The sequence below is a fragment of the Gymnogyps californianus genome, chromosome Z (assembly GCF_018139145.2).
Source record: "Gymnogyps californianus isolate 813 chromosome Z, ASM1813914v2, whole genome shotgun sequence".
NCBI lineage: Eukaryota > Metazoa > Chordata > Aves > Accipitriformes > Cathartidae > Gymnogyps > Gymnogyps californianus.
This window is the reverse complement of record NC_059500.1, coordinates 528576-542337: the sequence shown is the minus strand read 5'-3', so window position 1 is coordinate 542337 and position 13762 is coordinate 528576. Positions and strand designations below refer to the sequence as shown.

The following is a 13762-nucleotide window of genomic DNA, read 5'->3' as shown; positions in this document are numbered from 1 at the left end:
CTGCTGCTGGCTATTTGCTTCATATACAGCATAAAAGATACGTAAGGTAAAACCTGTGTCAATTTAAAGAAAAAATGAAATTATTTGCGTATTTTCTTAAATACAGGAAATTAAAGATGATGCAGTGGAAGCTCTTCTTGATACTCTTGGTGGACCTGAACCTGAACCTGAAGAAGATCTCACCCCTGTTGTAGAGGTGTCAGAGGTATAATCTTACTCCTTTTTACAGCAGCTTTCAGAGTCTTCCGTGGAATCCCGAGTCCTCTTTGTTAGATACTGTACAACTGTATAAAATAATAACAAAGCGACTTTCATATCAAAGGCCTGAGGAATGTCTGAGTCTTATGTGATTAAGAAAATTAAGAAATGAAGAAATCTCGAGTGGATACAAGTAGAATAGGATATAGTAAGATGGTCTGGAATATGATAAGCATTTCATTTGCTGTACAAGCATACATACATACACCCTGTGTTAGCTATAGTTGCTCTGTTTTTTTCCCCAAGCACTGGATACAATTTATAGCAAGCTTTTGTTTTGCACGTATTTGCTGTTTGATTTTTAATTAACTTTTTGGGGTTTTAGTGCATGTACTCTTTTTTCCATCAGACCCTATTGTCTTTCTAATTTGGGTCTTGCCTTTCGCTGTGTCTTTCGCTGTGTCTTCTGAGACTTTTGGTTTTCTTCAACAGTTAGATTTTAACAGTAGCCCTGTGTTTGCATGTTGAACTTTGACTTTTTAGTTTATTTTTGTGAACTCTGCCTATATCCCTATTAGTATGAGTGATTTTCCCCTGTCTTCACTTACAGCTCAGAGTAAACAAATGACAGGGAAATAGTAGAAAATCATTTGTTGCCGAGAGGAGATGTCGGAGCTCAATTTTGACAAAAAAGAGCATGTTATATTGCAGATTTATTCAGTCTGGGCCTTCAGATAACTTAGTGGATGCATTGCTTCATGAAGGAGGTCCAGAGAATTAAAAGCTGTGTTTTGGTAGCAGTGATGGAAAAAGATACAGAATTACAGCTTGTATAATCAGAGTGATGAAATCCAAGGAAACCTGAGGATTTTGTACACCCCAAAAATTCTGAAAGTACCTGCCACAAAGTTATGGCTCTGAATAGTGTCTGAAGCGTTTTAGAATTTAAAATAATGTAGCCATATTCACGTAAGGCATTGATTGTTAAACCATGATGATTTTACCACAGAAATTTGATAGGAATAAATTGGGGAATTTTAATATCTTGATATATGGAATAATTTTATCTGATGCTAGTACTTCTTCAAATAGTAGGCTGAAGAATCTTGATAGTGAAGTTGAGTGTACTTTGAGTTTTTATTTTAATGTCTCTAAGTAATTTTGTTTGTTCTTTCCTTTTAAGGCAAAAGCTAAAGAGAAAAAAGAAGAAAAGACTGGAGAACGTGAGGATACGATACCTCCAGAATTCAGGTTAACACCGCAGCTGGTAAGTTTTTTGTGTCTCCATTGCTTTGTAAATAGGGCACTGCGTCTGACTCTTTCGTCACAGAGAGGGAAAGAAAGCGGGGAAAACAAGCAAAACTAGTATTTAATCAACGGCTTTCTCCTGTTGGTGATTTCTGTATCTCTAGTTTCCTTCCCTTCCTTTGTGGGCATGACTGGATTTTTCAGGCATTCTGAGCAAAGATCTGATCTTCCCAGGTCACACATTCCTTCTCCAAGAGTGGCGTTACTTATTTCTGGTATTAAACCTCAGTGTTGTAAAATCCATCCCTTCACAGAAGTGCTCTTGGGTATCACTTTGTAATGTAACCTTGAAACACTATTGTAAAATGGTATGAAAATTACACTGATTTTTTCAGATTGTCCCTTCAAGTGACGGAGATTTGTTCAAGGTTAAGCAAAACAACAATAGAACTGAGATATGTTTTCCATAAATTTCAGAATTGAGAGTTTTTGCAGCGGTTATTAGTATAACTGATGTTAGCAAGGTTGCTATATAAACTGGCCTTGCTGGAGCTGGATGTTAGCATTCTCATTTGGAAGGGGCAGTTTTACCCCTCTTTTTAGAGATTTCAGCACTGCCTGACTACAGACCTGGGATTTAACGCCCTATTTGTTCAAGTGCAAAAGTTTGTCTTTTGCACTCAAAGCTTGTTTTGCTACTGGATGAATTCCTGCTGGTTTACTGTGGAATTAATTCCTGGTGCATATTGATACTGATAGGAGTGAACACTTTTTGGTCTCTTGGCCCATTTGTATTGTGCTGACATCACATTCGCTTTTTTTATCCAATTACCTGGCCATGTAAGAATTCCCCCTGTTTAGGGGAAGTCCTGTTACTGTGCCACTGATTTCGTCTTGTGTGTGTCATTTATTTTGTGTTATTTTGCTGGTGATTATGGCGTATGGCACTTCTTATAACAATGGAAAAATGTCAATAATACTTATTTTACTTTTAGGATAAAGATGGAAAACCAATATTGCCAAAGCCTGAAGAAAAACCTAAGGTTAGAAAACTGACAGTATTGTAGGAGTGTGAATAGATATGCTGTTTTCTCCCTCTCCGTCATCACTTCTCTCTGTGCCATTATGTCAGTCTCTTGGTCTGCTTGTGTGTTTACTTCCTTGCAAAAAACCTGCTGATCTGAAGTGTCAAGTGAAAGTTGGTTTTATTGAGATTCACTGGCTGTGAATGAAGAGCTCATAGTAAGAAAAAGGTTTAGAGATTACTAAGACAGGAGAGAGTTACAGAAATGACTGCTGACACAAAGAAAAGCTGTATGGGAGTTAGTGTAAGGTATTCTGTAGAAGTCTCTTGGAGCTGTTGAAGGACAGAGAGAGGTGAGGCAGGAAAATCTTTTGTTTTCTTGACAGTTTCCTCTCATTAGTCATCTAATCATAAAGAACGACTTGGACTTTGCAAAAAGTCCATCGTGGCCTAGAAAGTGCAAGATAGAATGAAAAGATTGAAAGGGAAAGTTACAAAGGTTAATTTAAAATGCAGAGGAAGAAAGCGAAAATTAGGAAAAGCAAAGGAACTGTGCACTGAAGAAGCTGAGGCCTTCGCTTTGGAAATACTGTGAGTTGAGGAGTGCTGCCGAAATTGGAAAAGTGCAGGAAACCTCCGTTCTTCTGAAACGAGTGTGAAGGTCAGGACTAATGTGAGCGAGAATGACACAGTGCCTTTTTAGCAGAAACATGAAGTCATTTGTATTGTTCAAGCTTGAAATATGGAGGAACTCAAAGGCAGTGATGAAAAGACTTTGCATCTCTGAAAATTTGCGTGTCAGGTCTTAGACATGCAGTCATCTTGAGTGGGTGATGTATGAGAGCTGCACAGAAGGAATACCTGCCAAGCATGTCATAAGGAAAAAAAGAGAGAGCAGCTATGCTCTGAGGGAACCAGGCACTAACGTTAGGAGACAAGCCTTCCTGTTTCACAGGAAGCACAAAAGAGATGGCACACAAAAAAAAGAAAAGCTCCAGAAGAGGAACGTGGCATGTTTTAAGGGAAGCTGGTTCATAGTTTGACTAAAGTCCAGTACAAAACCAAAGCAGAAGATGAGCTCAGAATGATGAGGCCTTATGCCGAAAGAATTAAGTGGTTAGTAGAAGAGTAAATGCTCTTCCACCTCTATCAGAGACGCAAATATAATTGAATAGTTATTCTGTAAGTGAATCACAAGGGTATCGAAGTCATATGTTGCAGTATTTTTCTCAGCACTACTTCACTATTTATAATTTGAAAAAGGTGATTTTGAGCAAGATGTGTTCACCGGTATTCCTGTGGTATCACCAGCAATTTAGATCTGTGAAACCAAAACCAGCAAAACAGAAAAGTTATGTCAATAGCTGAAAAACCTTCAATCACTTACAGTTCTTCCTTGATTCCTGGTGAATGCAAAATTCTTCTTCCTTCGTGATTTCGACTAGGGCTTCTATTACTTTGGGCCTCCACTCTGCATACCCTTAAGCACACGCAGTGGCATTACTTTTGTGAAAAAACCTGTTACTGTCTAAATGCTTTTTTGATTTAGTGGTTGAAAGAAGAATTGAGACGTTATGAAACGTGGGGCCGTAGGTGATGAGACATTTTATAAAGACTTAGTAAAGGAAGGAAAGTGGGAGGGAAAATAAGAGACTCTCCTTTAGAAATGTCATTTTACGTATTGTGAATTTGACCAAATGAGCCCTAACCAATTAAGTTCCACGTAGCAAGTGAATGGCAATCACTGCTAGCAAAGATTTAAACATTTAGGTGTAAACAGTAGTTTGAAGGATCCCAGGAGCATTAGTAATAGATTAGGGAAGTATATAGATCACATAGTACTAGATCACATAGTACCAACAGATTGTAATTGATCACACAGTAGGGAACTAAAAGTGCAGTTCAGTCACTTTTCCCTAAAACATGCGCAGTGAAAACCACTGAGTGTCAGCAGTCAGTGCACAAGCTAAGAGAACTTCCAGGTGGCACTGCCTCTGAGGGAACTTTACTTCTGCTGGAAAAAAATGAAAAAAAATTAAAATGGGGTAGTGCTACTTTCCACTACCTATGTCGTTTATACTTCAAGTATTATAACAACATGATGCTGTTATAGTAAGTACTATCTAGTAAATATTAGCATTCTTCTTTTTTTCTAATGAAGAGGTTGTATTTTCCTTTTCAGTAGCTCTGTAAACAGTATGGAACATAATGTTCTCTAGATTATATTGACTTTTGATAACGAAGCAACTGACTCATTCTGAAAAGTGGTTTCCTTAATTTTATGCACTGCAAAATTCATGCTGTTTTGTTGCACGTAAATGTGAAAGGTTATTTCCGTGTAGGCTACAAAAGTTTTCCTGCTTTCTGTGTAGTTGAAATATAATTCTTGAAAAAATAAAATAAAACCAGGCAGTGAGTCACCTGTACCATATATGTCTTTTTTGCAGCCTTTGAGTGAATCTGATCTTGCTGATGAATTTTCAAAAGACTTTGCCTGCCCTGCACAGCCTGCAGTACAATCCAAACCATCGAAGCCCAGCAGCACACCCAAAGTATGTCGTTCTAGTTCACTGAAGATGCTGACACTGGTAGTTTTGCTAAGACTGGATAACGCTACTATTCTTTAAAGAAAAATATTTTCTTCTGTTTCTGTTTTTTCCCCCCTGTTGCCTTCAGTGGAACATGCAGTATTGGCACTTAGTCCTTAATTGAGGGGCTTCTACCTTTAAGTTTAGACTTTTCTTTCTTGTTTTGTACTGTATTAAAAAAAAAAAAGTCACTTAACAGGTACATTTTAGGTTTCTGAGCATATTCAGTGTAATTGTTCTGTTTCAGAAGCCTTCAGATCCTGTGCCTGCAAAAACTACTAAGGATGAAGTGGTCCCTCGTGCCACAGCTTGCACTGTGCAGTCTTCAGCTCCATCAGCTGTGTCTTCAGTGAGTAGTCTTAGCTGGAGCTAAAGGAAAACTCACTGCTTCATTTATGCAATGGTATAGCATATTGTCAAGATGCTTATTTCAGTATTGCATATTCTTCCTCCGTAGAGGTAAGCCACAAAGGCTGAGTGCTTTCAAAAAAAATCGTGTCAAGCACAAACTGAACGGGGAAGGTCAGTGACCTTCTTAATAGAGGAAGTCAAGCTGACAGTTCTTGTGGTCTAGTCTAGCTCTTAATGCTCTAAAAGGGATGCTGTTTGTGAACTTAATAGATACTGCAGGAAAAGGCAAGTTCTACAAAAAAATTGCAGTTGTCCTACTGAACATTTTGGAAGATTGCATTAATGGCTGACATTCTTGCATGTCTTCTCAGAATATATCTGCTTCTATTAAAAAACAAAACAAACAAACAACCCCCCTGTGGAACATTTCAGCTGTGAGTAAGGCTTTGGAAAGGAGAAGCCTGTTTACAGAGCAACCTCTGTCAAAGTTTCTTTACGCCTTGAACTCAGCAGATCCCAAGTATGTGAAGACAATTAGGGAGAGAAGCATTACAGTTTTTTAGTTTACTTCTCAATTTTTACCTTAAGTAATGTGTGGCTGGTGGTGGTAGTATGTGAACAGGTTTCTTCAGCTGCAGCTGAACTCCAAACTAAGAATTGTTTTCTAGTGTATCGATACCCTTACAGGTTGGTCCCGTGGCAGATGAAGCACTGGAAGCCTTGTCCAGTAGCCTAGGAAAGAGGGAGCCTGATCCAGACGAAAAGAAACCTGCTGTGGACAAAGTTAAGGTAGAGAAACAATCAGACCTCAAAAAATAGACTGTTGATGTAATTATCTTCAGCGTTACTATATTTCCTCAGGCTAGAAGCAATTTAGAGATAATATTTTAACTTTTTTTAAAAACAAAATTGACTTGTGAAACCAGTTGTGTTCTGCTTAGGAAGTACTAGTAGGATTTCAACACGGTGAGTAAATTTTCTTAATAATTTTGCCTATTACAGTACAGTAGTTCCCTCAGCTTATGAAAACTACATTTGCTTAGTGTCTTACTGCTGAACCAAAGCAGAGTTAACATGTACATCAGAGGTAGCGTACAGTATGGTCCTTTTTCAGAAGGAACCAGATTTATGATGAATCATTTAAATTAGGAATGATACATAAAACTTTGGGTTTTGTCACTGATCTTGTTATTTTAACAGGGAGCCTTAAGTAAGTCACTGAAATATGTGTATTCTGTCTAAGGGAATGCTGTTCATAGTCACAGTTTGAATGCCCCCATTTGCCACCCCAAACCATGGGCCAGATGGTATTGACTGGAGCCAAAAATAGAAAGGACAGCTCTTCTGGTGGGCTGGAACTCTATCAAACAGAAGTTCCCAAAGTTGGCTTTAGTACCTTTTCTTACTTGTCATCTTCCAACATAACTTGTATGGGGGGTAGTCCTTTTCGAAGTTGGCTACCGATTTCTCTGTTCAGCCTTCCTTTGCATGCAGCCCAGGTAGCTGTTGAGTGGATTTCCGAATAAGTCAGGAATTACAACTCAGAGGTATAATGCTATTTTGTTATTGGTCCATGCTTGTCTATTTACTCAACTCTGTTGATGTTCGTTGAAATAGGTAGAGCTACTTCTGACATACGCAGGAAGAAACAGGCAGAGAAATGAAGGCTTTCTCAAGAGAAAAGGCTTTCTTTTAATTTTCATGAGATTTTTATCTGGTAGTTGGGTTGAATTAGAAAGACTAATTTGAATCAGTAGATTAAAGACTTTGAAAGCTTGCTCATATGCATTTCTGTTGGGATGTAGTTATTTGTTTTTCTTAATATTATTTTTATTTTGCCTTCATAGGAGAAAACCAAACAGGAACAACACAAAAAACTGGGTGAAGATGAAGAAACAATTCCTCCAGACTACAGATTAACAGAAGCAAAAGTAATTTATTTATGTGTTGTTTTAGTCTTATTTTCCTTTCATTCCTCAGAATATGTGGATGAAACTGCAACTCCGAAAAGTTCATGTTTAGTTCAGCCATTTTTATAGTGTATAAAAATTCCAGTTTGTAGTTCCTGAATATCTGACATCTATCATTAAGTGCCTACATAGGCACAGAAGTGGTTTAGATCTAAGTACCTACAGATGAATAATTTTGGCTGAGATTAGTGCACTGGAGTCTTTCATTAGTTTTTTTGTATTTTAGAACTTAATAAATTGTGATTGGTCAACGCTGTTAAAAAAAACCAACTCTTTAAGATGGTATTTTTACAAACATCATGACACGACACATTTGACATAAATGAGTTGCTTAGGTATAGCCAAGACTTGCACAACACCTGCCACAGCTGCCGTTGTGAAAAATATGGCATTTCTGGACTCTGCATCCAGGGCTATTGTTACCAGTCTGGAAGCTGGGATTTCATTTATTAATGTCGTGGTTTAACCCCAGACAGCAACTCAGCGCCACGCAGCCGCTTCCCCCTTCCCCCTCCCAGTGGGGTGGGGAGGAGGATTGGGAAAAAAAAAAAGGTAAAACTTGTAGGCTGAAATAAGAACAGTTTAATAACTAAAGTAAAATAAAATACACTACTAAGAATAATAAAAATATAATAATAATTGTAATGAAAAGGAATATAACAAAAAAAAAAAGAGGAATAACACCCAAGCAAAGACAAGTGATGCACAATGCAGTCGCTCACCACCAGCTGACCGATGCCCGAGCAGCGATCCACCTCTCCTGGCCAAGTCCCCCCGTTTATATACTGGGCATGACGTTCCATGGTATGGAATAGCCCTTTGGCTAGTTGGGGTCAGCTGCCCTGGCCATGCTCCCTCCCAGCTTCTTGCACACCTGCTTGCTGGCAGAGCATGGGAAACTGAAAAAATCCTTGACTTAAGCTAAGCACTACTTAGCAACAACTACAACATCAGAGTGTTATCAACAATATTCTCACCCTAAATCCAAAACACAGCACTGTACCAGCTACTAAGAAGAGAATTAACTCTATCTTAGCCGCAACCAGGACAATCAATTGTGCTATTTCCATGGAAATTGAAAGACGAAGTAGGGAGGCTCAGAATCCCACACGCTGAATCACTTTTCAGCGCTCAGATGTTTTTAAGTTACACCTGGATTTTTTAAATGACACCTCGAGTAACAGCAGTAGATGCTAGAGGTTAGTAGTTAGATTGTTTTCTTGTGTAATACTGTGTGGTGTTCAGTGATTGCTCTCAGCGTACTTGTATTGTATGGTCATTTAAGGACTGCTTGGTTTAATATAAGGGGTTTTTTCTTTTGTAGGATAAAGATGGAAAACCACTCTTACCAAAACCGGAAGAAAAGTCCCAGGTAAAAAAGGGAATATTCAGATAAATGTTTCATTCATGAGTTGCTTACCTGAATGTCAATAAAGTTACCCAGTCTTCAGTTTAAAAATTGAGATAGACTGTGTTACCTGCTCAGTTTTTAATAGATGAAAAGGCTTAAAAGCCTCTTTTTTTTTTTTCTTTTTAATGATAGCCTATGAGTGAAGATGATCTGTTAGAGGGTTTGACAGAAGGATTTTCCTGTTCTCCATCACCATCTGCACCATTACCTACACCAACTGTAATAAAGGTGAGTATATTTGATTTCTGAAAATCTGTTTTATTTTCAAATTGTTTCAATGATCTTGATATTTTGTTTCCCTTAAAGTTTATGCAAACTTTCTTAAATGAAATTCAATAACGAAAAATTTAAAATACTTTTTGCAATAAATTCATAGTAGAGCAGGACTTTAATAACAAGAAAAAAACGAGGTAAGTTAGTTGTCATATCTTTTTACCAGTTGCTTGCATCAGTAATGCTTTGCAGTTGAGAATTTCAAAAGTGTTACTTGGGAATATAGATGGGCTTGGTGAAATCTTAGCTCCTCTGAAGTCACATTAAACCTGCCTCTGACTTAAGCTATGCCAAGGTTTCACCCAGTAGATGAGATGGAAGATTGAACGTGAACAAACTGAGACGCAAAACAGTTGCACAGTGCTTCTCAGGAAGGGGTTTCAATCTGAAATAAGTAGAGCTTCTGAGAAAAATAAAGTTCTAGAAATAAACTGCATGTGCATTGCATTTTAGATGCGTGGAATTTGATGCATATTTTTCTCTTAGTCCTCTGTGTTAGTAATGGTGCTGTGTCTTGTTTCAGAAAACCAAGGAGAGTAAAAAGCCTGCAGATTCCTCAGACATTATCTCTGCTGCTACAGCTTCTTCAGTGCACTCAGCAGCTCCTCTAGGTTCTACCTCAGTAAGCAACCTCTTCTGTAGATCCTTATCTCAAACTAAGAACTAACTAATGAAGAGAAAAGGGAGCGTGATCTGGCCGGTTTTACCAATAGACTGTTGCAAAGTTAAATAATTTTTTGCTAATACTGGCTATTTGGAGGAAAGAAAATGTTCCCTCTGGGGGAGAAAAGTGTGAGTTTCTGGGCACTTCATGTTCAACTGACTGCAAAGACTGGTCTGCCCGTTCTTCCGAGTTCCGCTCGCTGCCGTGTTTCAGCCTGCCTTTGAAACCCCCTCAGCTGCACTTGGAGAAGGAAGAGCCCAGTCCTGTGGCGATTCCTCCAGGGTTACTGAGGACGTCAGGGGATGTGTGCGTTTCCTTTCTGTCGGTCGATGCGGGTACTTAGCTACGTGCAAGGGGTTTCATTTTTAGGCTTGGGCCTTTAGCCGAACAACACCTTTCTTTTCCTGGTTAGGTAATGAGAACATTTAAAATAATAAGTGTAGTAATTACCATAGTGGCAAAGTCACCTGTTAAGCCTATGAAAGGAGGAGTTCAAGGTTAATGGAGGGACAGGCAGTGCCATGACCTCCTTTTAATACCAGAACTTCCCTTCGTTGCATTTAGTGGTCATGTTGCATGGCTCATGCTTTCTCCGTTTTGATCTGTGCAGTGGGAGCTCCCTCTAGTGTTTCCAGCCTAATTTGAAAGGGGAATGTAAAGCTCCTCCCACCTGCGTTTTAGTTGGTTTTAAGGGCTTTTTTCCTAACCAGTGTTTGAATAAAACTGGTGTAAATTAGAAAAAGACCATACATATTGTGAAGATAAAAATGTTAATAAGTTTTAATTCAGATTGACACTTCCTTAGTGGCTAATCTGCAGTGAAAATGATGTTTGCAAAATGAATGGCAATTACCGGAAAACAATCTTTTCGTAGAACTGCTCTCATTAGATCAGTTAGGCTTATGTGTAACAAAAGAAAGCCATTAAAATAAATTCCATAACCCCTTCTTGAAATTATGTTTTCTGTAGGTCTAAATATTCTGTAATTTTTTTCCCCAGCTATTGCACTACATTGTAATTACAAAGGGAGAGCTGATTGTTCATTGTTCACTGAAGTTGACAGTTCATTAGTCAGTACTTATATTAGCTTGGTGAATTAAATTATTTTAACAGCAGATTTGCTTTCAAGAATGTGTCTATACTTTGTTAGGGAGGAAAAGAGATGGATGAAGCCTTGGATCTCCTGTCCGATTCCCTGGGACAGAGGGAACCTGACCCTGATGAGAACAAACCGGTTGTGGATAAAGTAAAGGTAACAGAAGACATTCTGAAACTTGTGCAGTCTCGGGGGGGGGGGGGGGGGGGATAAACCAAACAAAAAAACCCCAAAGTCTGAGATGCTTACCTTGCTACTTAGAGATTTTTTTTTTTTTTAAATGGTATACTGCAATACTTCTTATATACTCGTAGGAGTATATGGCCTGTGATTTTCAGATGTAGGAGTAAGGTTACTAGAAAAAAAACCCATACTCTTATGTTGTGGGCATATCAACCACTCTTCAATCAGCTGGATTACTTGTGTGTTTTGTGAAGAATGTTGAATTAGTTAATATACTTTAGCCACTTGGAGGTAGGTGTTGAAATGTTACAGGAAATTTGCAATAATTTGACTTCAGTGCCTTTTATTGTCATTATTCTAATTACTCTTCAGGTGTCTTCTCTGGTCTCTGTTTCCAGTATTAATTTTGTGGCCTTCTTTTTGTCAAACTTTGGCTTTCATAACCCCACAAATACCAATTTCATCAACGGACATGTTCATTTAATCAGTCCCATTTTTTAACTTGCTTGTTTCTGCTTGTTTTGTCTTCATTCAGTCTTTCTGTATATAATTGTATAAAGACTTTTCTGCTAATAAGAAAATCAGACACATTTCTGCGTAATAGTAGTAGTAATAGCAAATTATAAACGGAAATACTTAAAGTAAAGGACATTACTGGGGAAAAAGCCACCATAAGCTGCCCATGAATAAATCTAGGCTGGAATCTAGAAGGAGATTTCTGATCTCAGAGCAGGCTCCAGTGCAGAGGTTGTTGGCTGCCTGAGGAACAGATTTATACAGTCTGAGTAGTGTTGTCCCTTGCTGTAGCAAGGGAGTGAATGCTTGATGTGTGAGATCTGTGCTTCAGTGGAGCTGTAGAAGCCCAGCTTTCTTCATGTGTTGTTCTTTACAAAGGCATGGAAAATGCTTATATTCAAAAAAATTTAAAAAAAAGAAGAGATCCTTAAAATGTCCACGTTAACAAATACAAAAATATTCTTCAACAGTATGCTTAAAAACCTACTTGTATCTAAACCAGGTGTTTTGTTTAGCGTGTTTCTGGTATGTTTGCCAGAAATCAAAGCAGCGTGAATTGAAAAATAAACGTAGTGGAAGGAATGCTTCCCTCCTTGAAGCGGTTTTCAGGAGCTTGTGGTGCTCTGCCTTCTAGTTGCGTGGGATTTGAAACTGCCCCTGGCTCCTAAGTCTGATGAGCAGTGTAGGCCAGTCTTGATCAGTTTGGGTGTGGGGTGGATAAGTGCCCTGGGTTCTGCTGAGGGTACTCAGATGCATTCATGGGTAAGACGTCGCAGGAACGTCAGTTTTGTGTTAAAGCTACAGTGCATGGATGAGATTTGATGCAGAAGTATGGAATGACTCCTTTTAGTCATATTGTTGAAAAGCAGAACTGAAAGTTGACATAACTTTTTTATGTTGGGATGCTGCTGTGTATATATAAGTTTAACTTATTAAATGTGTACACTTATTGAGAGCTAGTAATTTTAAAACTTTCAGGCATGAAACACTTCATAGTGAAATAAATATATGTTTTTTTCTGGTAGTTTTAAAATTTTAGATTCAAAAAAGGCATCTGTCCTAAGTTTAATGAGCATTCTGATTTAGTGTTTGTTAATATTTCTAACATAAGTATCAAAGTTGTTAAAAAATTAAATGCTTTCAGGAAAAGGCTAAATCTGAACACAGAGACAAAGTTGGAGAAAGAGATGATACTATCCCACCTGACTATCAAAAACTTCTGGAGTCAGGTGAGCAGGTAAGGAAAAGCTTTGTTACTTTTTATTTGCAACACCAGAAATTTGTGCATATGAGCCAGTCTGTCCTCTTTGGAATTACAAGGACAACAGGGAAGCTGAATAAGTGAGGAAGTGTGTGTACTATATTTATGTACTAGGGTTAAACAGGTAAATATCCTATACTTAGAGTAGCTCTGTATATCCTTGCATGCATTTAATTAAAAAAACCCAAGAAAAAAAAATTAGGTGGTTTTTGGTTGTTTTTTTTCCCCAGCTGGGCAATCTGAACAAGTAAATTGCTTTGAACCACCCAGTAGCAATCATCGTCGTGGAGATTTAGCAGTATAGATTCCAGTTACACTGGCTCAGTGTTTTAGGTGCTCTGGAAAACCAGGTGAAAAAATAGGGTGTCTCCCTTTAAACAGCTTGGCTTTATAGTCTGCTTTTAAACAGGAGATACTTGCAAACTGTGGGTAATAACGCTTATTCATTCCAGGTAGTTTTGTTCCAAGTTTGGGGAGAAAGTGTATATACAGGTATTTCCTTCGTGGTGTATCTAAAGCCTTATAAAACTGCCATTCACTGGAGCACGTGGCTGCTCTGACAGTGATTTGATCTTTTGTGGATCAGGAAACTGTTTTTCCAGTAGACTACAAGGATAGAAAGATGGTATCGCAGGTGTAGTCAAAGTAACAGACCATGAAAACACATTGTGAACTGACTTTGAATACATAGCGTGAGAAATAAATAAATTGGTTCAGAACGGTGCAACTTTCTTGGTAATCTGTAAACTCTCAATGTCATATGTAACTACTTGTATCTTAAAACTAATCTGACCAGTTCAAAATGAGGATGTAATCTTTCTTCTTCCCAAGGGTAAACCAGTAAAGCCAACAGCAAAGGATGATGTGAAACACAAAAAGGTAACATTTATGATATTTTTGTTCTGTGTTTGTTTCATGCTGTGTACTCTGATCATTCTTTTGAAGTGGTGTCATTGTAGGCTCAAGTTGTGATTCACTG

The 13762-nt window shown here is 38.2% G+C and overlaps 1 protein-coding gene across 8 annotated transcripts in view; it reads left to right on the top strand.

Annotated features, from left to right (window-relative positions):
• The window catches only part of CAST (calpastatin), a 64113-nt gene that overhangs the window by 43572 nt on the left and 6779 nt on the right, over positions 1-13762 (top strand). For 6 of the 8 annotated variants that reach the window (XM_050912599.1, XM_050912596.1, XM_050912595.1 and 3 more), the window contains 13 exons: positions 107-205; positions 1382-1465; positions 2442-2489; positions 4918-5022; positions 5306-5407; positions 6097-6198; positions 7257-7340; positions 8704-8751; positions 8923-9018; positions 9587-9685; positions 10878-10979; positions 12667-12759; positions 13615-13662. In XM_050912599.1, the coding sequence (XP_050768556.1) occupies positions 107-205; positions 1382-1465; positions 2442-2489; positions 4918-5022; positions 5306-5407; positions 6097-6198; positions 7257-7340; positions 8704-8751; positions 8923-9018; positions 9587-9685; positions 10878-10979; positions 12667-12759; positions 13615-13662 (1110 nt within the window). The remainder of the gene's footprint in view (positions 1-106; positions 206-1381; positions 1466-2441; positions 2490-4917; positions 5023-5305; positions 5408-6096; positions 6199-7256; positions 7341-8703; positions 8752-8922; positions 9019-9586; positions 9686-10877; positions 10980-12666; positions 12760-13614; positions 13663-13762) is intronic. The other 2 variants (XM_050912597.1, XM_050912602.1) reach the window with 2 other exon arrangements.